Below are 22,050 nucleotides of genomic sequence, written 5' to 3' on the forward strand. Positions count from 1 at the left end.
GCGCGGCTCGGCGCGGCGCGGCGCGGGGCGCATCGAAGGGCACCGCCGAGGGGCGCGGGCGCAGCCGGAAGCTGGGGCGGGGCGCCCGCGCGGGATGCGGTGAAGGGCAAGCGGCGCGGCGGCGGCGGCGATGAGTGCCTCCGCGGCCACGGGGGTCTTCGTGCTGTCCCTCTCGGCCATCCCGGTCACCTACGTCTTCAACCACCTGGCTGCCCAGCACGAGTGAGTGGGCGCGCGCGGCGGGGGTCGGCACGGCAGGAGCCCAACAACTTTTCGGATGGGGCTGAGCTGCAAACTGCAGGGCAGAGGCTCGCCGGCCGCCAGGGCTCCCTGTGGGCGGCTGGAGGAGGGAGGCGCCCAGAGTCGCGCGGGCCGGGGTCCCCGCTTAGGCTGGCATCCTTGACATTCGGCGCAATTCTGGGGCCAGGTGCTGGGCGTCCGCTCTGTGCCAGCACCATGCCAGGTATCCGGGGTTACAGAGGTCAATAAGGCAATGCCCCTGCCCTTGAAGGACTCAGGGGCAGTGGTGGGGCGGTACATACACCGACAGCTTGGAGCTTGGTCTTATCTCTGGCTATGCCTTGTTCGTTTTGCATTTCGCAGGGACGTTTCCATGTATGGACACACACATACTTGTCATTTCGAATTAATTTTAGAAACTGTTGTGAATGACTAGCAGAAATAGCCCAGAACGAACAAGCAAAGACCTGGGTTCTAGGCCTGGCTTTGGCAGTAACCCTGTGGCCTGACCTTAGTTTTCTTGTCTGTCAAATGGCCTATATTTGCATCCTATTTTATAGATCCGAAAAGCCGTAAGGGCACCGTGTAGTGTAGGATGAGCAGGGAGGCAGAGCTGCCGGGCGGTTCCATGCGTGCTAAGGAAATGGGTGGGGCTGAAGGAGGCCGCGTATGGATTTGGTTCAAAGCCCTGCCTCTCCTCTGTGAGGGATCACTGGCCAAGCAACGGGGCACCAGGCAGCGGCCGGCCTGCTCCAGCAGTGGGAAAGGTGCCAGGCCTCTTGGCCTGCTGATGTTCCTTGCTGTCTGCGGGGAGGAGGAAGTAACCTGTTATGTTTCCCACAGCAGTTGGTGCTGAGGAAATTGCATCAGTCTTTACGCTGCAAACCCCCTGCAGAGAAGTGTTTGCCCACAGGGCGGTGACTTCCTCCTCTTTTGTACCTGGGGCCACCACTTGCTGACGGCCTTATCCATACAGCACCCATCCATACTGAGTGGGCAGTGACTGCCCTTGGTCTGACCCAGTCTTGGGGCACAACTCCTGGAAGAAGCATCTCTGGGCAGTGAATGTCACATATCTGTGAATATAGTGCATGGGTGGACCCTGCCCTCCTAAAATGGCATTATGGAGAGTTCAACAAATATTTATTGAGTACATACTCTATGCTTGGCACTGTTCCAGGTGCTGGGGAAATAGCTATGAACAAATCACCAGAGATTGGGGAAGCATGTGTTGAAAGAGACATCAACACATAAAATGGGGCTGGTGGTCAGGGAAGGCTTCTTGGAGGAGGTGGCATGAGCTGCAGGAGGTGGCCACAGGAAGATCTGGGGACAGAGCCTCCCAGGTAGGGGAACAGGGAGCAGTGCAGGGAGAGGGATGTGGCTGGGGGGCAGGGATATTTGGGAGGGAGGGCAGCGCAGCTTATTGAAGGATCATGTGGCATGGAGAGGATCTGACGATGACTCTGAGGTTTTGGCCTCAGCCACTGGGAGGATGGTGATGGCGTTTACTGAGCATACACTGCATTATGTATCGCTGTGTATTGTTGAGCACATTGCTAAGCCCTGTAGAGTTTTGAATAATTGGTTCCAACCATTCTTCCTGCCCTCCTGCAAGTTAAAATCTCAGTAGCCTTTGACTCCTGCCTCTTTTTTCTCCACTCCTTTCCTTCCTCCCTCCCACTGTCTCCTTCCCCCTAAGTCCCTGGGCTGGGCTAGCATCTGTTTCCTCCTTCCTGTTCCCCAGGCACTGGCCCTCTCTGGCCCAACCCATGGCAGGAGGTCCCCTGCCCCAGTGCCCCGTGCATTTCTGCCTCAGCCCCCCAGCCCAGCCCAGTGTGCTGGTGCTTCAGCCACACTGGACTGTTCTGTGCCCCTTGGACATTCCTTAACTTCCCTGCCTCCTTGCCATTGCTTACACTGTTCCCTCTGATGGGGATGCCTTCCTCCCTGTCGCTGATTGTTGAAGCCACACCTGGACTTTATGGCTCGGAGGAAAATGCCACCTCTTCCTTTTCCAGATCCCTCCAAGCAGATGTGATCTCTGCCTCCTCTGAGCCCCTCTGGGTTGTGCTTTTCCCACAGGAGTTCCTTTCCTGTGGTCAGAACTTACCTTCTCAGGCCACAGCTCCCCTTAGTATTGTCCTGCCCAGCACAGGGCCTTGTGCCTAGTGGGCATCCCATTAAGTTTGCATTAGTTGACTTAGTTGAAGCTTCCTTCCCACCAGACCATGAAAGCCTGAAAAACAGATAAAGCAAATTAAATTGAGGAGTCAGGAAAGGGTTGGGATCTCTGTCTCTGTCTATCTTGCTCTCTCTCTCTCACACTCCCTCTCTCTCTGCTCATACCCAGCCACACACGATCCCCTCAGTAGCTGTCTGTTCACAGAAGGGCATCAGTAACTCCTCGCCCCCCTCCCAAAACACACACACATTCCAAGACTAACAACTTTTCCACCCTTGGGTTAGTGGCAGCCCTTCCTCCTTCCCCCACCCCGCCGAGTCCCTGCTGGATCCATATCTTCCTGTTCTGAGCACGTCCTGCACTTGGCTGTCACCGGGAGACACAGATGATCTGTTGTCCCAGTTTTTCTTCATTTTTAGCTCCTCCCCTAGAGGTGGAGAGTGTGAGAGGACACCATGAACCAGTTTACACTGCTCTCTCATAGTCCAGAAGAGCAGCAGCTGTGTGATGGTGCTGACTGTGAGCCTAGGTCCTTGATAGGAGCAGGGATGGGGGTTGTCTCCTGCCTCAGGCTGTGATTAAAATGTCTGTCAGCTTACATAGCACCCTAACCTCTTCCCTCGTAACAGGGTGCTTCAGCCCAGGATCTTGTTCCTGACCCACATTAGTTTCCTCTTCCATCCTCTCCTCCTTTGGCTCATCCCTACAGGAGGAGCCTGGAGTATCCACTGATGTGCACCACTAGAAACCTATTTCATTCTCTCACCTGGACACTGACATGGTCATACTCATTCTTATCATAGAATTATGTCATCCATTCACCATCCATCCATCCATCTATCCATCCATCCATTCACCATCCATCCATCCACAATCCATCCATCCATCCATCCACCATCCATCCATCCATCCACAATCCATCTATCCATCCACCCATCCATCCATCCATCCATCCATCCATCCATCCATCCATCCATTCATTTCTCCTTCCTTTCTTCCTCTTCCTTTCCTCCCCTCCCTCATTCATCCATCAATTCCTGAACACCTTAGCAGAGACCCCTAGGCAGACTTTCTGTGCATACTTATCCAGGTTTCTTGAAAAAGGTTGCGTGTTCCCATACCCCAGCCCTGAAATACAGTATTCTGATTCTGTAGGTTTGGGTGGCATTTGGAAGTCTGGGTGCTCCTGATGCTCAAGCCCACTCCTTGACTGTAAGTGGGGCCTGGGGCCAGGTGCTGGGGATACAGCTTTCCTGGACCTGGGACCAGTCTCCTTGGGGTCCATCTACCTGGAGCACTCCCTGTCTGACCTCTCTGACATTAGGGGCAGATTTCTGACTGGTTGGTGCCTAGCAGCCATTCCAGCTGTAGGTGTGTGGAGTGAACTTCAGCATAAGTTTGTCCCTCAGCCATTAGTAGGTGTTGGTGGGCTATGAGGGGTACTTTCCAGAAGTCCCGGGGCATATGGCAGAGATTATCCAAAGGTCCTCTGTGATGGTGTGGAGGGCTCTCGGCTAAGGAGTGGTGCTTGTGGCAGCTCTCAAGGGCTACTGAGGAGGCCCTAGTGTAGCAGGCCATGGGAATGGGCCAGGCAGTTCTTTGTCTAGAACCAGACACCCTGTTGGTGTGGAAGAGTGAGAGAGAGAATCTCTCTTAGAACTAGAGGTGACCTCCTGGGTGAGAGAGCTCAGAGCCCATTGAGATGGGTTCCCCCATGTAGACAGGGATCTCTCTTTTTCATCCACAGTGCTTGGCACATAGGGGTATGCGATGCATTTTTCCTCAATATGTTTTTTAATAAATTAAAAAATAGATGATGAAACGACATGACTTTCCTAAGGTCACACAGGCAATGGCAGAGTAGGTACCAGACTCCAGGTCCCTTGACTATTAATTACACCAAGGCTTGTGCCCTAGTGCTGTCCCGCTGGGGAGGGGCTTTAGCCCCCAGTCTCCTTGGTGCCATGACCTGTCCCAGGAGAAAGTCCAGGGGCTGTGCCCAGTCTAGCCTCACCCTGGCTTCCTGGTGTGGGGGGCTGGCTTCATTCTGGCCTTAGGCCCGGCCCAACCTCTTCACTCCTTGAATTGGCCTTGTCCTCTGGTCTCTTTGATTATACACACAGCCTGTGGCCCTTCTTCCTTGTCCACCAAGAAGATGTATGTAGTTGTGACTCCTGCGTGTTCCATGGAGCTCAGTCTGAGGGTTTCCAGCTGGCCCTGAGGGAGGAGGCAGATTCAGTGGTTAGGCCTGTCAGACACTGGGAACAGGGCTTGGAGGAGCAGGTGGACAGAGGCAGCAGGACAGTGGCAGAGGGTGCTCAGACACATGGTTCACCCAGGTGGGCAGGATGACGGAAGAGTGAGGACCTGGTAGCTCTGGTCCCTGAAAGTTACAGGGGCGGCCCAGAGGTGCCCAAGTGCTGTGGATAAACTTCATGAACTCCACAGCGCTTGAGGTGTAGGCAGAGGCAGAGCTGGGAGAGAATACATTCAATAGCCAGGAAATTCCATGTACCAACATGTTTATTTTGATAAGTGACCACCTCCCTGTTCTGGTCATTGCAGTTCCTGGACGATTGTAGGGGTTGCTGCCTTCATCCTGTTCCTGGTAGCCTTGTTGGCTCGTGTCCTCGTCAAAAGAAAGCCACCCCGGGACCCACTGTTCTATGGTACGTGTCCATGGGTGGGAAACCTTTTGTATCCATTTAAGAGCACGACACTCGGGCCTCAGTCTCTTTTCCTCTGTGGTTGTGAATACAGTACTCTGAGCCCACCGGTAAAGCAGCAGGAAGTGTAGGAGTATTTTTGTTCTCCTCCAAGTTAAAGTCCCTCCCAACCTGTGGACCCTACACCCTGTCCCAGGGGAGATCCTGGTGGAGGGATGGTCACTGGCATGGCCAGACAGGATACCCCTCTGTTCCTCGCCCCTGCCCCCAGCGACACTCTGACCTTTGACCTTGGCGCTTGTACCAGCTCCTTCCTGGCTTCCTCCCTGCAGCCTGCTTGCAGCTCCTCCACCTGGCATGGAACTTAGCTGTACGGAGCCTCAGTTTGCACATTTGTGTAATGAGGAAAATAATATTTACCATGGAGGGTTGATACAAACATTAAATAAGATAACTGTAAAGTACTTAGACCATTGCCTGGCAAAAACACATGTATGTTAAATAACTAAAAACACCACTGAGTGAGCACCCGTGGTGTGCCTGGGATGACTCTGAGCACATTAGCAGTATCATTTTATTTAATCCTCACAACAAATATCCTCCTTACGCAGATGAAGAATCTGGCTCAGAGGTGCCAAGAAACATGGTCAAGGTCGCAGTTAGTGAGACAGCACCGGCCCCCACAATTTCTCCCAGTTTGCATGTAAAAAATGCTGACGCTTAAAGAAATGATGTAATTTACCTAAGACCTGGCAGCCAGTCAGGAGATGGGCTGGGTTCATGAGATGAGTTCAAAGCCCCACTCCACCTGTCTTTGATTTGGGCTCTGCCCACCTCTGCAGACCGGTCTCCTGTTGCCGTCTTCCCTCCCCTCCCTCCACACTCCGTGGAGCCCACGCTTAGCTGCACTCATGTCTCTTCCAACTCCTCAGGGTGGAGGACCCTCGCTCCTACTCCCGCAGCCCTCTGTCCTCATGTCCATCACTGCAGCCCAGGGCCAGACTGGAGGGCAGCGACTGTGCTTGTCGTCTCTGGCTCAGCGTCTGACGCTCCTGTTGGCACTGGTGATTGTTGGTAGGACAGTGCAATGATCACGTGCTGGCGCTTCCTCTCCTGGGAGACATGCAGAGTCTGATCACCTGATGGCTGGTCACTGTCAGCGGGATCTGGACCGGAGGGCTGCACAGAGGTGGGGGGAGGCAGGGCCTGCAGGGCCAGGCACGCGCGGGCCTTCTGTTCCTTCTGGGGAAGATGTCAACGCTGCACTCCTGGCTGCAGACTCAGGGCAGGGCCAGCTTCCCTTTTCTGTGAGTCAACCTTCCCCACTCTCCTCTCCATTTCGTTTTTCACAGCTATTTTGATATTCACCATCGGATCTTTCTACTGTCCATGCCCATCACACAGTTTGACACCGATGTGAAAATGCAGCTTTATTGACAAACTGCCACACACTAAATTTGATCCCTCACTGTTTAAAAAGTATTATTCCTAAGCTGTTTATTGCTGGAAGTTTTAAGTCCATTGAGGAGATTCTCACAACCTTAGTGAGATTCTCTAAGATTTTATGGCTTTCCTTCTTTAATTTTCAGTGGTTCCATCTCGTATGCATTTTTTAAAAAATCACTGGCCTTTCTTCTTAAAGCCACCGTTACTTGCACATCAGCCACTGTCTGTCTTTAGGATCTCCACTGTGGGATGAGGCAAGCGCGTTGGACACACTGTGAGTCAGACTGCTCAGTCATCATTGAGATGAATGATCTCTTTTGAGGCCTTGTTTTAAACCTGGTGGTCACCTCAGTGCTTCCTTGGCCACTGGTTAATGGTTTTGTTCCCACTGCCCAGGTGGGGTGCAGGTGTGGCCCTGGCAGCCATGTGTAGGAAGTGGAGGATGGGTGGGGCAGCCTGGTAGAATCCTCTGGGACAGTCAGTGGGTGACTCTGTCACTCGCTACCCCTTGGGGGGTGTACCCTCCCAGCTCCTCGACACGAGCAGAGATCCAGCTGCCTGCACAGGAGGTATGTTCTGTTTGTCTGTGTTGACAACGTCCGCAGTGTCTTCTGGAAAACATGAAAAGAAATCATTACTGGCAAATGCCAGGCTCTTAGGCATCGTCTCCTGAGCTACAGCTTTTTGAACTCCGGCTTTCTTTGCTCTAGTGTACGCGGTTTTTGGATTTACCAGCGTGGTGAACCTCATCATAGGACTGGAGCAGGACGGGATCATTGACGGCTTCATGACACACTACTTGAGAGAGGTACGGGGTTGTTAGCAAGTGTGAGCTTTGAACCAAAGGGGTCCGCAGCCCCAACAGCATTGCTCGACACAGAAATCCTTCCATTTGGTGTAAGCAGGGACGACACGCCGTCTTTCATTTACTGCCATAGACACAGGGCACTTAGTCACATGGAAAGTGAAGCAGAAAGTTAGGATTGGGTCGTGGGAGGCAACGCTCCTCGGTGTTCAGTCTTACAACTCCTTCCTCACATGCAAGCCACCACCTTTCCCCTTTACTTGTACTTAATATAAATGAGGTACTTTAAATGAATTTAGTATCTGTGTATCTATTAATGCATTACTCTCTAAGAAGGCCCAAGTCAGTCTTAAATGTGTAAAGTGCCAAACACTGAGGCAGTTAATAAAGCTATTTGATTGTGACTATGAACACACACCCCTCCCCCCACCACAGCTTATAGACCTACCCCACACCTGACAGAGCTAGTCCTTTTTCCTTACTTTATGGTGTGATGACTCCAGCCCCAGAGAGGTTAAGTAACATACTCAAGGTCACACAGGAAATAAGGAGCAGAGCTGAAAGTGTAATCTTCATCTGTGTTTCAAATAATGGGGAGCTCTGTGTGCAAGCTAAGGGAGTTTGGATTTTGTCCCACATGTGAGAGAAAATTTTAAGTCAGGGAACAATGCAGTGAGCTCTGAGAAGGATAGGCTTGAAGGGAAAGGTCAATGTCATGAACTTGGACACCAGTCAGGAGGCTTTTGCAGGGCCAGCAAGGGCATGAAGATGGCCCAGATGGAGGCCAAGCATGGACAGTAGAGAGGAGAGACAAATTTCAGAGAATTTGAGCCACTGGAATGAGTAGGTCTCGGGGATGAGTTGGGGGCGATGGGGAGAGTTGAGGACCAAGGTGACATCCTAATTCCTGCTTTTGGAAGAATGCTGGTGTGATTCAACCAGAGTGGGACGAAAGGGGAAACACAGTTCCGCAGACGTTCGGTGAGCGACTGTGGGGTCACAAGACCTGCTTTCTCCCTCCAGGAGCTAATGTGGCAGGGAGATGGCATTGTCCTGGGTGCAGAGATGGAGGCTCACGCCAGGCACAATGTGCACTGAGGAAGAGCTGGCTCTGGAAGCACCCGAGGGAAGCCTCAGCGAGTTGGTGACGCTGCCCTAGCCTTTGTAAACAGTGGCAATGGCAGTGGATGATCAACGTTTTCCAGATAAACTAGGGTGTGGAGGGCACGCCAAGGAGAAGAGACAGTGTGGACAAAGGCTGAGAGAGGAGGGACTTCCCTGGAGGTCCAGTGGTTAAGACTCCATGCTTCCAATGCAGAGGGCACAAGTTTGATCCCTGGTCGGGGAGCTAAGATCCCACAAGCTGCACAGCGTGGCCAAAAATAAAAAAACTCTTAGAAACAGCATGTGTCTCCCCACTGCCAGGCTGGGGTGCAGGTATGCAGGGATGATGCTGAGTTCATTTGGGGACATGTGGAGTTTCAGGTGGGTAAGGGACATCTTGGCAGGTGTCCCAGCTGGCAGGACTTCGCAGGTGTTGAGCTTGGGGAAGAGATACAGGGACCATCTGAGTATAGTTGGTACCTGAAGGTCTGAGAGGAGAGGAGAAGGTAGAGAGGAGAGGGCCGAGGGTGGAACTTTGGAGACCATGGCCAGAAGATGAGGAGCCTCTGGAATGGACTGTGAGGGAGACAGGCGAAGAGGCAGAAGGAAACTCAGAGAGTGCAAGGCCACCGAGTCCTGGGCGGGGAGGCTTCAGGAGGGAGGGGGCTACCAAGAGGGCCTGGAGGTTGAGCTGGTGAGGGTGGTGAGACAGGGTATGAGGAGAGGGCCTGGGGAATAACCATGGGAGGGTCTGCAGGGCCAGGCTTGGAGACCCAGCTGCCAGATAAGAGGAGGTGGGTCTTGGTCTTGCAGCTACCACCAGCTTTGGGAGGTTTTTGAGCACAAGTGTGACATGTCAAGAGCTAGGGCAGGGGCTTCCCTGGTGGCGCAGTGGTTAAGAATCCACCTGCCAATGCAGGGGACACAGGTTCGAGCCCTGGTCCAGGAAGATCCCACATGCCGCGGAGCAGCTAAGCCCGTGCACCACAACTACTGACACCCGTGCTCCACAAGAGAAGCCACTGCACTGAGAAGCCCACACACCAACAATGAAGAGTAGCCCCCGCTCACCATGACTAGAGAAAGCCTGCATGTAGCAACAAAGACCCAACGCAGCCAAAAAAAAAAGGAAAAGAAAAAGAAAAAAAAAGAGCCAGGACAGGGGTGTGGTGAATCAGAAGGAGGGGAGGGAGAGAGGTGTAGGAAGACCATCTGGGAAAAGTCCAGTGAGAAGCTGATGAGTTAAAGGAGGTAAGGTGAGTTTGAAGGGCCCATGGACCGTCCAGTTGAAGATGCCTATCAAGCCACCAGGATAGGTTAGCACTGGCCCCAAGAGCCTGGTGTGTAGGCATCAATGATTAAAACCATGACCTTGGATGGTATTATCCAATCAAAGCATGTCAGAGAAAATAAAAAAAGAAAAAAAAAGCATGTCAGAGAGAAAAGATGTGGGCCAGACATGGGTACTGAAGTATGACTCTTACGTTGTTTCCTCCTCCTCTGTGATTTTCACTTGATTTGATTTGCGAGGCAAGACAACAGAACAGTCCTTGCCCCAGGGAAGCGCAAAGCTTCAAAGAATCCCCTCCTTGGTTGGTTGATTGATGGGCTGGTTGATGTGCACTGTTCCTTGTTGTAGAAAAGACTTAAGGCATCTTAGGAAGACATCTGAAACAAGGCAGGAGGGCATGAACGTGGGAGAAAGAAGAAACGAAAGTGAAGGGGAGCCAGAATGACACTAAAATTCTGTGCACGTTTGCCAGTGATTTTCTAGTAGCCACCTGGAAATGTAAGCACCTGGGAAAGGGAAATGTAGTTCATCATATAATCTGTGTTTATAAAACTAAAAATTTCGCAGAAGTATTGCTCTCATTGGTAGTATAGTTTCTGCTAGGAATTAGGTGTATGACCTTAGGCAGGTCAGGAAACCTCTTGGAACCTCTGTTTCCTCATCTGTAAAAGGGAGTCAATCATGTCTATCCCATAGTGTTGGGAAGGTTGAATGAGGGGTTGGGTGTGAAGCTCTGAGTGTAGTGCCTGCTGGTTTGTGTCTGCGTGAGGGGCAGAGACAGGGGAAAGGTGTGCCTTCCTCACACTCATCCCAGCAAGCCTCTGGGTCAGCATGAATTTTGAAGGTCAGCCAGTGGCTCTGGTCAGCAGGGTCTTGCCTGGCCACCCCCTCTGGCCAGAATCAAACACCTTTAGTCACAGATTTGACTTGGCCACAGTGAGTTCACCATGAGGCCAGGACGGCCTGTACCACCATCTGTTTTGCATCACTGAGCATGCCTGTGTTGACCTAGCACAGGTCAGGCGTTCTCTAATTCCACCCCTGTAGTAAACGCTAGTTCTGGCAGCTCCAGGGCAAATGTTTATTTTCATGTTCCTACCAATTTTGTAATTGAATGGGATTAAGAATAGTTTCATTTTAGGGACTTCTCTGGTGGTCAAGTAGTTAAGAACCCGCCTTCCAATGCAAAGGACATGGCTTCCATCCCTGGTTGGGGAACTAAGCTCCCACACGGTGCGGGGCAACTAAGCCTGTGTGCCACTAGAGAGAAGGCCGTGCGCCTCGATGAAAGATACCGCGTGCTGCAACGAAGATCTCGCATGCAGCAACTAAGACCTGACGCAGCAAAAAAATACGTTACTTTGCAAAAAAAACAATTGAAAAAGGGAATAGTTTCATTTTAGCGGACTAACATGTTAGTTGTGCTGTTTTATTTTACCTGCAATACAGGTCTGGTGTCCTGTGTTGAAATGTCTGAGTCATATTTAAAGTGGACTTCTTTTTAATGCTTTCCTTAGGGTGAACCGTATCTGAACACGGCCTATGGGCACATGATCTGCTACTGGGATGGCTCTGCTCATTATCTGATGTATCTGGTGATGGTGGCAGCCATAGCATGGGAGTAAGTCAGTTCGCCTGGTGGGTGAGCCTTTGTCACCTTGGCAGTCGATAGGCGGGTATGTAGGGAAGAGGGATGTATAGAGGCACATACACAGACAGGCACACTCGGACATGAATACAGGGTCTACGGAGACATGTTAGACGCGGCTTTTTTTCACTTGCACCTCTGCCTTTCGAACATATGCCTTTGGATTTCTCCTCTGCCACAATGGACAGCTTGGGCAGACCCCTTAACTTTCTGATTATGTTCTAAGAGCAGTCTCATTTTCAGAAATTAAAGCCTCGCACATTATAATTCAAAACTTCCAATCCTTTTCAGTTCAGAGCTCTCTCTTTTCCTCCAGTTCAGGCTCAGCTCTGAGGCTTAGCGGCCTGCACTGAGACTGAGCTACACAGTCTGTCCTTTTACTCCTTCTCAGCTGGCTCCTCTGGGAGCGTGTGTGTAGGTACATGGGGTTAGAGGAAGAGGGGCAGAGTGTCACCCGACAGCTACTGTTTTCTGTAAGTTGGTAGCCTTTTGGGGCACATGTGTGGGTTCTTTGGAGACCCCCAGCACAGGAAGGAACCTCGGCATTACACCGATGCCTGAAGTGAGCAGTGCTCTCTCTGACTGAATTTGTGTGCCTCCCCTGCCCATGGTGGTACACCCACAGCTTCTTTCTGCTGGGGCCCCTGTAACCCAGAAGGCACACCCTTTGGGGTGGGATCCTTTAAAGATGGCTCAAGCCCAGCTACCTTCCCAGGCCTCCCCTTGGCTCCAGGTTAGAGAAAGTCACACATTCTTGCCCCACACGAGGTTGAAATTCAGCTTGACCAGCTGTCCTGTGCCCCTCCCTTGCCCCCAGTCATCCACTCTACGACAGTTCCAGATAATTTCTGGACTTTTCTAGGCTCCTGCCCATCTTTTCATGAAGGTTGCCAAGCTCCAGGGAGCACATCAGGTATTTCCGAGAATGCTGGGGCTCTGCTTGCTCCCAGGAGTGGGCCAGTGTTTCTGTGGTTCAGTTAGCATCCAGTTCGGGAGGAAGATAATGGTCTGTTCCCATGCTGACAACCCCCGTCATTGTGAATGGGCCCCTTTAGCTTGGCGGGTAGGGCAGGGCAGGAAGCACACAGTATTTTCTACTTCTGTTTCCCGTCAGAGAATCCCTTTTTGAATTTCTCATAGCCCCTTAAGGAGGTGGGTTGTCAGTTATCAGTTGCAAAAACTTTCTGTCAGTTTCGCCTATTAAGATTAGGAGTATGTGTCTAGCAGCTCCTTCAGAACACTGGGTATGTGTCACTTATATTTATCTTTGTGCCTCTGGCTAAAATTCTGTGACACCAGGGAGAGTTCATTTAACATCCTACTACTCATACTTACAATGATTTAAAAGACAGATCCAATTTTCTTTCTTCTTTGAACCTTCTTTTTTCCTTTCATGCTGTGAGTTTCATAAATAATAGTGAAATGCAGGACTCCTTTGATGGTGATGACCATGGTGTGATTTAACAGATCGGTGTAGCACGCTTAATTTCCTATTCAAAAGGACACAAAGAGAGTTCTATAGCATATCACATGTGGAAATGCAGTTTGATCACCAGGGTTCCTTGTAATTGATTTATTACTCTCGATTCAGTAGGTTTGATTCATGTACTGTACTAGTTAAAGCAAAGGTAATATTGTGGAGCATCTTATACTAATAGCATTCTAAGACAGGTGTGCTAAGTCAGGATTCTTTTCATTGCAGGGAAAGTTATAGAACCATTGGCCTGTATTGGGTCGGATCTATTATTATGAGCATTGTTGTTTTTGTGCCAGGAAACATTGTAGGTAAGAAACTTTATCTTAAAATTCACTTTCATTTTCTGAAATTGTTTTTAAATAGGGGAGCTATTTTGGTTGTAATAGAACCAAGAAATTCCAAGTTTACCAAAAAGCTGTTTTACAGAATTACTCCTTTTCCCTTCCATCTCACCTTTTAAGAAATGCTTTTGAGCAATTTTCAGAAGTGTACGGTAAACAATTAGACTATTTAATATCAGTGATTCCTGACTTTTAGAAGGATCTAGTAGGGTAAGTATTGTGTTTGTGGCTACATTCAGTGTGAAAGTATTTCTTACGTCTCTTTGTATTATATATAACTCTTGACACACTATGGGAATTCAATAAATGTACTTGAAAATTAAGGTTCTTGAAAGTTAATTTTAAAAGTCATTTATGCATGCAAGAAATCAGGATATTGTAGTAAATCTACTTTTAAAGTACTCTAGACAGAGCATGCCTGTTAATAAATACCTAATAGTTTTAAATTGACCTATGTTTTTGGTCTCATTAAAAATACCATCTGGCTCATATCAGAATTTTAGATGACTTGAGATGGGGAGGTATCCTACATGTTACTGTGTCTGGATATACTTTTGGTAAACTTTTGACTTTCTCTCTTTCTCTCTTTTAAATAGGGAAATATGGAACACGCATTTGCCCTGCTTTTTTCTTAAGCATACCATATACTTGTCTTCCTGTTTGGGCTGGTTTCAGAATCTATAATCAGCCATCAGAAAATTATAATTATCCCTCAAAGGTGATTTTATTAAGTTAAATGTAACCTGTTCTCAGACTCACAGGGCTCACTTATATCTACTGGCTACTGGATTGAACCATGCCTCCAGAGATGGGAGCCTTTGGGGCATTTAATCAGTGTGACTGTGTTGATTCTGTAGCATTGGTTTGTACCTTAGTTATGGTGGCCAGAATGGTCTGTTTCTGTGTGAACAGATCTGCTTCGATTGGCCAGGCCATGCTTTTTGGAACTTCCTGTGCCAGAGGTTACACTTGCTCTTCCCACCAGATTCCGCATTAGTGTGCGGAGTGTGAGGTTTGTCTGGGGCTGTTAATGGCCTGGAGTCTGAGCACCTGGGCCATTACTATGCATTACTGCCCCAAAGGGAGGCTGGAGAGATACTGTGGTTCCAGGTAGCACACACAGCCATAAGGTCTGATTACCAAGAGATCCAGGCACATGGAGACTGGCTACAGGACGTCTTCTGAGACACCTCCCTTCCATTCACAGCCAAGGTGGTCAAGGTGAAACAATACTGGCTGGGCAGGTACTCTGTTAAGGTCTTCAATTCTAAGCTAGTGACATCTTTCTAAGTTTCTCTTCCTTTCATTAGGTATTAGATCCTTAAGCAAGATCCTTTAAGCAAAATGGATATATGAAAATATGAGTTACTAGAGATAATCAGAACACAATTCTTCATTTTACAGAAAGACTTACAATAGAATTCATTAAAATACATTTTAATTTACAGACACTTCATTTGTAAACATTTAGACACATGCTGTGTGAACTCAGCTTGGCACACTGACAACTGGAACTCCCTTACACCCTTTGAGGAATGAGGCGGTTATTAAAAAATAAGCGAGCAGTAACCATAGCCTTGGTGCTCGCTCCACGGACTTTGATGGCTCCATGTCAGTGTCAATAGAGTTCATGTTGTAAGACACATAGAACTGTTCATTTAAAAAAAATGTTAAAACACACTGATGGCCAGGGAGAAATAGGCATTGTCATACAGTGCTGATAAGAACATAAATTCAGAATCGCTCTGCAAAGCCATGTGGCAGTGTTATCAACCTTAACAAATTTAACTTTTTAACCTAGTAATTCTGCTTCTAGGGCACTATCCTAAGAAAATCATCAGCGATGTTATCAAAGATTTATGTACAAAGTTGCTCATCATAACATTAAGTGTAACAGTGAAAATGCTTAAATGTCCAGCAGTTGGAGATATGGCATTTCCATGTGATGTTTTTAGAAGAATTTTTAATAATGTGGTAGAGTACTTACAGGTAGATAGCGAGAGGCAAGAGAACAAATGCAAAATTGTTTATACATTGTCCTAATTTTGTGAAAAAATAAATGTAGATTATATATTATATATACGTATGTAGTACTATATATATGTATATATATAACTGTATATATGTGATTGGAAAATACAACAGTTGTTAATAGTAGTGTGACAGGTTAATGGTTTATTTTTTAAATGAGTGTATTTTACATTTATAATCATAAAAATATTATTTCAAAAAAAAATGTGGCCTTATAGATCCAGAGGTCCCTTCGAGATCACCTGACCCAATCTCGTTTCACAGATAAGGAACTAAGACTTGAGGGGAGAAATTATTCTCCAAAGATACACAGTTAGTGGTTTTCAATCTTCAAAATTCTCTTATCACTCATCATGACGGTATCTGTGTTTCTGCAGATCTCAGATTATTCTTTGGCACCTGGGCCTGCTCATTAGTTACCAACTCTATTTTAGGTCATTCAGGAAGTCCAAGCGAAAGACCTGCTGAGAAGACCATTTGATTTAATGTTGGTTGTGTGTCTCCTTCTGGCAACTGGATTTTGCCTGTTTAGAGGCTTGGTAAGCATAAGAGATCATAATAACATAAAAAGGTCTATTTTTTAATGAGATTTCCTAGTGCACTAACAAAACATACCTCCCATTAGAGCCTGGAGGCCTGGACCTGCTTCCTGGCATTTTCCTACCCTCACTCCAAACCTCTCCTTCCAAAGGGATAGTCCGTTCTGGGCTGCTTCATACCACCTCGTTCAGGTCCTTAGATCAAGCTCTACCCAAAGTTAATCTTTATTTTAGGGCACCTGAAAAATTAGCCATTAGTCTCATTCTTTTGGTTCCTCTGATGTTTCTGATTTAAGTATCTTTGGTAAGGGTAGTAACTTAAGACTCTAATCAAACTGTGGCACAGAGCATCCACGTGTTCTTAGGAGGAGGGAGATGGGAATGAGGAAGGGGATCCAGAGTAAGTGTTAAGACTCCTGGCCATTTACTAGCTATGTGGCCTTGGAGAAAAATCACCTAACCTCTTTGATCCTCAGTTTCTTACTCTGTAAAATGAGAGTACCTGCCTTATAGTATTATTTGAAGATTAAATGATAAGGCACATCAAATACTTGGAGAGAAGGCCTTATACCTAATAAGTGCTCAATAAGTGATTGCTCTTACTATTTCTATTGATCAAGGATCTTTCACAATATCCCAGTTTCATGGTTCATTCTCAGTAGCAATAAAGTTGAGCAGCCAGAATTATACAGTTAATTATATTCAGCTTCAGTGACACAATTCCTGTTCGAAGGCTGCTGGCACTGCACAGCAGTTGGGGGGCAGAGTGGCAAGTGTAAACTGATGCAGCTGATTCATTGTTTGGGGTTCCCTGAACTATAAGGGGCCTGTGCAGCTAGCTGGGTCAGGGTGAGAAGTAGTCTTAAGTGCTGTCTCCCTCTGGGTGGGGATCGTCAAGAACTTCCTGCAGCAGAGTCGGCTAAGAGGAGTGGCGCGGGGAAGGGAAGTAAAGGAGAAAGCAGAGCCATATGCTTTGCTCAGACCACAGAGCACTGAAACCATTCTTTGTTTAGTTTGCTGTAATTCCTAAAGTCAAAAGAACAAAAACAGCAGCAATAAAAATGAGCCCCAACTATATTCTTGTCTAGCCATCTCCACTCGCCTGTGCACATGAGAAAAACGTGTGCATGGGTGAGTGTGCACCCTTGGTAGGTGGGACTTTTAGGTTGGGGCCCTTTTTTACCAACTCTGCCACTGACGTGTTCACATACGTTAGTTAGGTGGGACGACATTTATGGCTAAGGACACAAGGAATGGTGCCCGAGGGAGGTGACTCAGGGTGGACCCAGTAACGTGCCAAAGGGACACTTTGTTCTGTGGCCTAAAGTCTCCTCTGCCGTGACTAAATCTGCTCTGCTGTCTTTCAAAGTGGACGCAGGAGGTGGTTTCAGATAAGAGGACCCCACTTTCAAATCATTATCCTTTACTGCCCCCAAAGGCCATTTACTCTATGAGGCACTGGAGAGAGGAGGATGCTATTTTTGAATCTTGCAAAGCATAGTAAGATGAATTTGGTATAGAAATGTACTTTTCTTCCTGCAGGGAATAGCTGACTAGTTATTCCCAGGAAAAGTGAAACTGATCACCTAAAGCAATCTGTGCTTTGGTTAGCCGAACCCAGACATTTAAACCAAATACTCGAAAGATCCCCAAGAATAGAGCCTTAGCTTCCATTTCTTTTTCCACTGTTAACCTCTACTTAATCTCTTTAGAGTAAATCTGTAGAATATTTTTCTTTCCCTTTTACTGATGAGCTTCTAAAATAGATTTTGTTAAATAGAAAGCAGCTTGTGACTAAACCTGGCACATTTAGCCTTATCAGCAAACATAAGAACCAGCTGTGACTGTATCTTTACGATGCGTTCATTTTTGTTCTTAGATTGCTTTGGATTGCCCAGCTGAGCTCTGCCGATTATATACGCAATTTCAAGAGCCCTACCTAAAGGATCCTGCTGCTTACCCTAAAATCCAGGTCAAGTAGTTATGAAGCCTAAGATTTTTCTAAAATTAATTTTCTCTCTTTTTTAAGAATGGGAAAATGTGACACGATGTAGGAAATAGGAGTTAACATTTTCTAAGGTGAAAATGTTAATCGATAAAAACGTTGATTTTTTTTGTGCTTTTCATCGGGCCAGGTTAACTGTTAATTTACTGATATTGTTATTTCTCTGTTCAATGTAGATGCTGGCATATCTGTTCTATTCTGTCCCTTACTTTGTGATGGCGCTTTATGGCTTAGTGGTTCCTGGCTGCTCCTGGATGCCTGACATAACACTGATACATGCTGGAGGTCTAGCTCAGGTACTAAGAATATGCTGTTAAGAAAGTTTATTGGGGATTTGGCTGTCATTGTTGAGTATGTAAAAAATATCTCTGCTCTGTTTTAGGGGAGGAAATAGTTATTAGATATGTTGTCCCCTTTGCTTTACAGTTCTTTGGAAGACATTTCCACATTATTTAAATCTCATAATAACTAACTGGTAGGTGCACCATCCAGTTATACAGGTGAGGAAACTGAGGCCTAGCAAGATTAAATGATTTGTTCAAGGTCACATACCCAGCAAGTGGCACTGCTGTTTCACACTGCTGTTTCCCAGTCTCTGAACACGACGGCTACTGAGAGAATTGAGAGCTGTTATCTTTAAGATGTCTCTCTGAATCTAAGATTACAGAATTCCACTGTATTACCCTCCACAGGACTAGAGAAACTGGTTTTAAAAAAGTTCTGCTCCTGGGAAGCAGGGCCTGTCATTCCACTCCTCCCCTCTGCTACGTAGCCAAGCCTCTGGCCCAGAGTAGATGTTCAGCGAATGCTTACTTCATTGAACTGGAAGTGAAATTATCTATGGAATTATCATACAAAGCATATTTTTATAAGATAGCCTATGGAAACAAACTGCTCTTATGAATAAGGGAGAAAATTGTTTTTTTCTTACTATGAATGAAAAAACCCCATATGAACTCATCTTTAAAATCATTGTCTTTGTCTTGCTCTTTCCAAGCAGGCATAAAAATGAGGTACATCCAGCAACTCTAGGCATATACAAGTGACTGTACTTATGGTATAATAATTATGATGGCAAAAAGACACATTGGAGTTTACAGGGTTTAAAACCAGTAACAGCGTTTATGCGTTAATACACTGGGCTCAATCTTTCCAGTCTGAGGTACTTCTTAATTATAGGATTAGAATGTAAACATCAAAAAAGCTGATTTGGTATCCAGAAATAGTGTTTCCTATCCTTCCCTTGAAGGTCACAAGGGAAGAGAACCAGTATTTATCCTCTTTGCAGACCTCTGAACACCTTCTTTCTCAGGCCTTGGTGTGGGTCTTTATTTTCATATCTTTCAATACCAACTATAAGGTGATGACTTTCAATTTTCTGTCTTTAGCTCAAACTGTTCCTGGACTCCTATGTTAAATTCCAAACTCCTTCTTTTCACTTGGGTGTTTTACTAACATCTCAGATTTAATGTCTAAAATAGGACTCCTGATGCTCCCCACAACTTCTCTTCCATTTCCCCCAACTCTGAAAATAGCCCTTTCCGGCATCCAGCAGCTCAAGTCAAAAACTTGGAGTAGTTCTCTACACTTCCCATTCCCTCACCCTCTACAAATAGCCCATCTGGTTAGTTCTCTCTCCAGAGTAATTCTCAAATCCGCCACTTTTTTACAGCTCCACTGCCACTGCAGTAGTCTGAACTCTCATTATCTTACTTCATGCAAGGCAAGCCATGCTAAGTGCTTTACTTACCTATTTGTGTAAAGACAAGGCTATGTGCTCTGCTGGAGTAGCAAATACTCAGTAGTTAAAAATAAAGTTTTATTTACTGCTGTGCAAAGATCATGGGGGTATTTTCAAGAGTCAGGCCTGGCCCCGACCCAGCTACCAAGGAGGCTGCTAAGTGTGGTCTCCCTGTGTGCTTCGCAAGAAGCCACTGCGTGAACACGTAGCATTGCCTCTGCAGGTCTTTTAAAAGCCTCATTTAAAGATAAGCAGGCTGGCACTCAGGGTAGTTGTTACTTGCCTAAGGTCACAAAGTTACTAAATGGCAGGAGAGGGATATAAAATCCCATCTGACCCCAGAGCCCACATTCTCCTCCACTCTGTTATCCCTCTCCTCATGCGAACAATTAACTATGCACCAGGGTCCTACAGCACAGAGTAAGACTCTGTATGTGGCGTGGAGGAGTTAGAGGACCTTCTGGGAGTAAGAGGCGTGAGACCTGAGCTCTGGGCTTTGCGGGCTGAACAGACTTGAAAAGACTGCAGAAGTGTTTAGATGTTGGAGTGTGCCCAGGTCAGAAGGTACAAAAGGCCTCCCACTCACCCCACTCTTACCTGTCTGTTGATTAGATTATTTGGGGGTTCAGCATCTACTCACGACCCGTGTGCTTTGCCTGCACAGTCCAACTTCCTCTGCATGCCATGTACCTTGGTCTGCCCTGCACCAGTCCCTGATGCAGGAACACTGAGTGTCATCAGCTAGGAGGCTGGCAAGCGTGAGGCCAAATGTTAGACCTGGTCAAGTCTCAGGAGACAACTGGAGAACTAGGCAGGAAGACCTGGGCCAAGGCCTAGTCATGTGCACTAGAAGAGTCAGGAGGCTTGGGGTGGTTAGAGTTTGGGGGTGAACAGCTACTTAAATCTGTAACAGTAAGACGAACCCCACACTGTACCTGCTAGTGAGGCTGAGCTTGCAGACAGGCACCTATGACTCTAGGCAGGAGGTTCTGGGAGAGGCAGGATGGACAGCAGAGCAGCTGGCAGCAGCAGTGACAGTTTCAGCCATACACCAGGCCTTGCAGAAATCTCTGGGCTTATCCATCACTGCCTAATTTGTAAAGGTAGCCTGAGGCCATGGACTAGAGTCTGTCAACGTCAGAAGGCTGTTTCTCCCAACCCAGTGGAAGAATGGTATAATCTGAGATTTATGTCTGACGTTCCCATAGCTCTTAGCTGGGCTTTCATATCTACCTATTCAGTGCTTAGCCTAAGGAAAAGTTACAGATCACCTTGCAACAAAACACTGCATGTGATGAGAATGTTGAATTCCAGTTGTGTGATTAATTTTCTGCTTAGCAAATACTTGTTTATGAAATGTATTCTCACCTTGAGAGGATATCTGACACATTCATCATAGCACTCTCCCCAGCCTTGACTAGCGCCCCTAGCTTGCTAAAACTGCCATTCCTAATATAGAAGCTTTATGTATTCATGATCCCACTAATTTTATGAAAATCTGCTTTTATTGGAAGATGTAGTGAACTCCCAAGAAACTGACTTAGTAATAAGAAAAAAATCTTTGAAAAACTTCTAGATGAGTACAAGTCAATGGAAAACATGGTTAGTAGTTATTAGGTCCCTCATTTTAGACCATTCAGGAATCTGCCAAAGCTGCTGCCTTTAGAAATCAAAAGATAAATCAAAAGGTAAACTAAAATACATTAAAACTGGGGCACATTTTATACCAAAGAGTTCCACTGGGGACTTATTCATAACCCAAGTGTCTTTTCATATAAAGCTTCAAGTCTAATTTGAAAAGCATTAAAGGCTGTTTAGATCTACTTATTACCATTTTCTATCAATGGAAGAATTTTTGTCTGCTAAAATATCACTGAAAATTAAAAGGAAAGATACGGTTAATATGGTTAAGATCATGAGCTCTGGAGGCAGACTGGTTCAAATCTCAGTCTGTCACTGATTCGTTCAGTGACCTTGGTTACTTCACCTCTTTGATCCTGTTTCCTCTTCTGTAAAGGAAGAATAATAATAGTACCTTTCTCATGGAGCTACTCTTAAGTATTTTATGAGGTAATATATGTAAAGGGCATAGAGCAGTGCCTGGCACATAATAAGCTGTGGGCCTCTTTGTTGCTTTTATTAATGTTGTTGTTGTTAGAAGATTCCCAGTAAGAGTCTGGAGGAGAAACACCTTATGTGGCTCAGAAGATACGTTAACCTGTAGCTGTGTGTATTGTATATAATTACCTAAAAACCACAGAAACTGGAAGAAAGCTCTGGAACAGATTCACAGTGACTTTGGCAGGGAGCCTGCCATGCCATCCAATTAACAGCTCACAGACATGGAAGCAGGAGCAGTTCTACTTCAGTCAGGCAGTGCCAGTGCTAGTGCCCCTCCCCACCTGCTGCCTCAGACTCTCCCATTCCCTGGCTACGCACGGGCCATGTACTCTCTCACAAGAGGGTCTGGAGGCTCATCTGCGGATAATTTGGTTATCAAGAGTTTACTCCACTGGGAGGCAAGTTTTATA

At 47.0% G+C, this 22,050-nt stretch overlaps 1 protein-coding gene across 4 annotated transcripts in view; it reads left to right on the forward strand.

The window, feature by feature from the left end:
* Positions 1-22,050, forward strand: part of TM6SF1 (transmembrane 6 superfamily member 1) — a 26,663-nt gene continuing 4,613 nt past the window's right edge. Inside the window, exons 1-9 of one of the 4 annotated variants that reach the window (XM_057719988.1) lie at positions 1-222; positions 4,991-5,094; positions 7,248-7,345; positions 11,255-11,358; positions 13,088-13,170; positions 13,800-13,921; positions 15,669-15,773; positions 17,653-17,745; positions 17,955-18,074. In XM_057719988.1, coding sequence (XP_057575971.1) covers positions 131-222; positions 4,991-5,094; positions 7,248-7,345; positions 11,255-11,358; positions 13,088-13,170; positions 13,800-13,921; positions 15,669-15,773; positions 17,653-17,745; positions 17,955-18,074 — 921 coding nt within the window. In that variant the 5' untranslated portion in view covers positions 1-130. Of the gene's footprint in view, positions 223-356; positions 464-4,990; positions 5,095-7,247; positions 7,346-11,254; positions 11,359-13,087; positions 13,171-13,799; positions 13,922-15,668; positions 15,774-17,652; positions 17,746-17,954; positions 18,075-22,050 lie in introns of those variants that run through there. The other 3 variants (XM_057719989.1, XM_057719990.1, XM_057719991.1) reach the window with 3 other exon arrangements.

This window comes from Hippopotamus amphibius, chromosome 2, assembly GCF_030028045.1.
Source record: "Hippopotamus amphibius kiboko isolate mHipAmp2 chromosome 2, mHipAmp2.hap2, whole genome shotgun sequence".
NCBI classification, from domain to species: Eukaryota; Metazoa; Chordata; class Mammalia; order Artiodactyla; family Hippopotamidae; genus Hippopotamus; species Hippopotamus amphibius.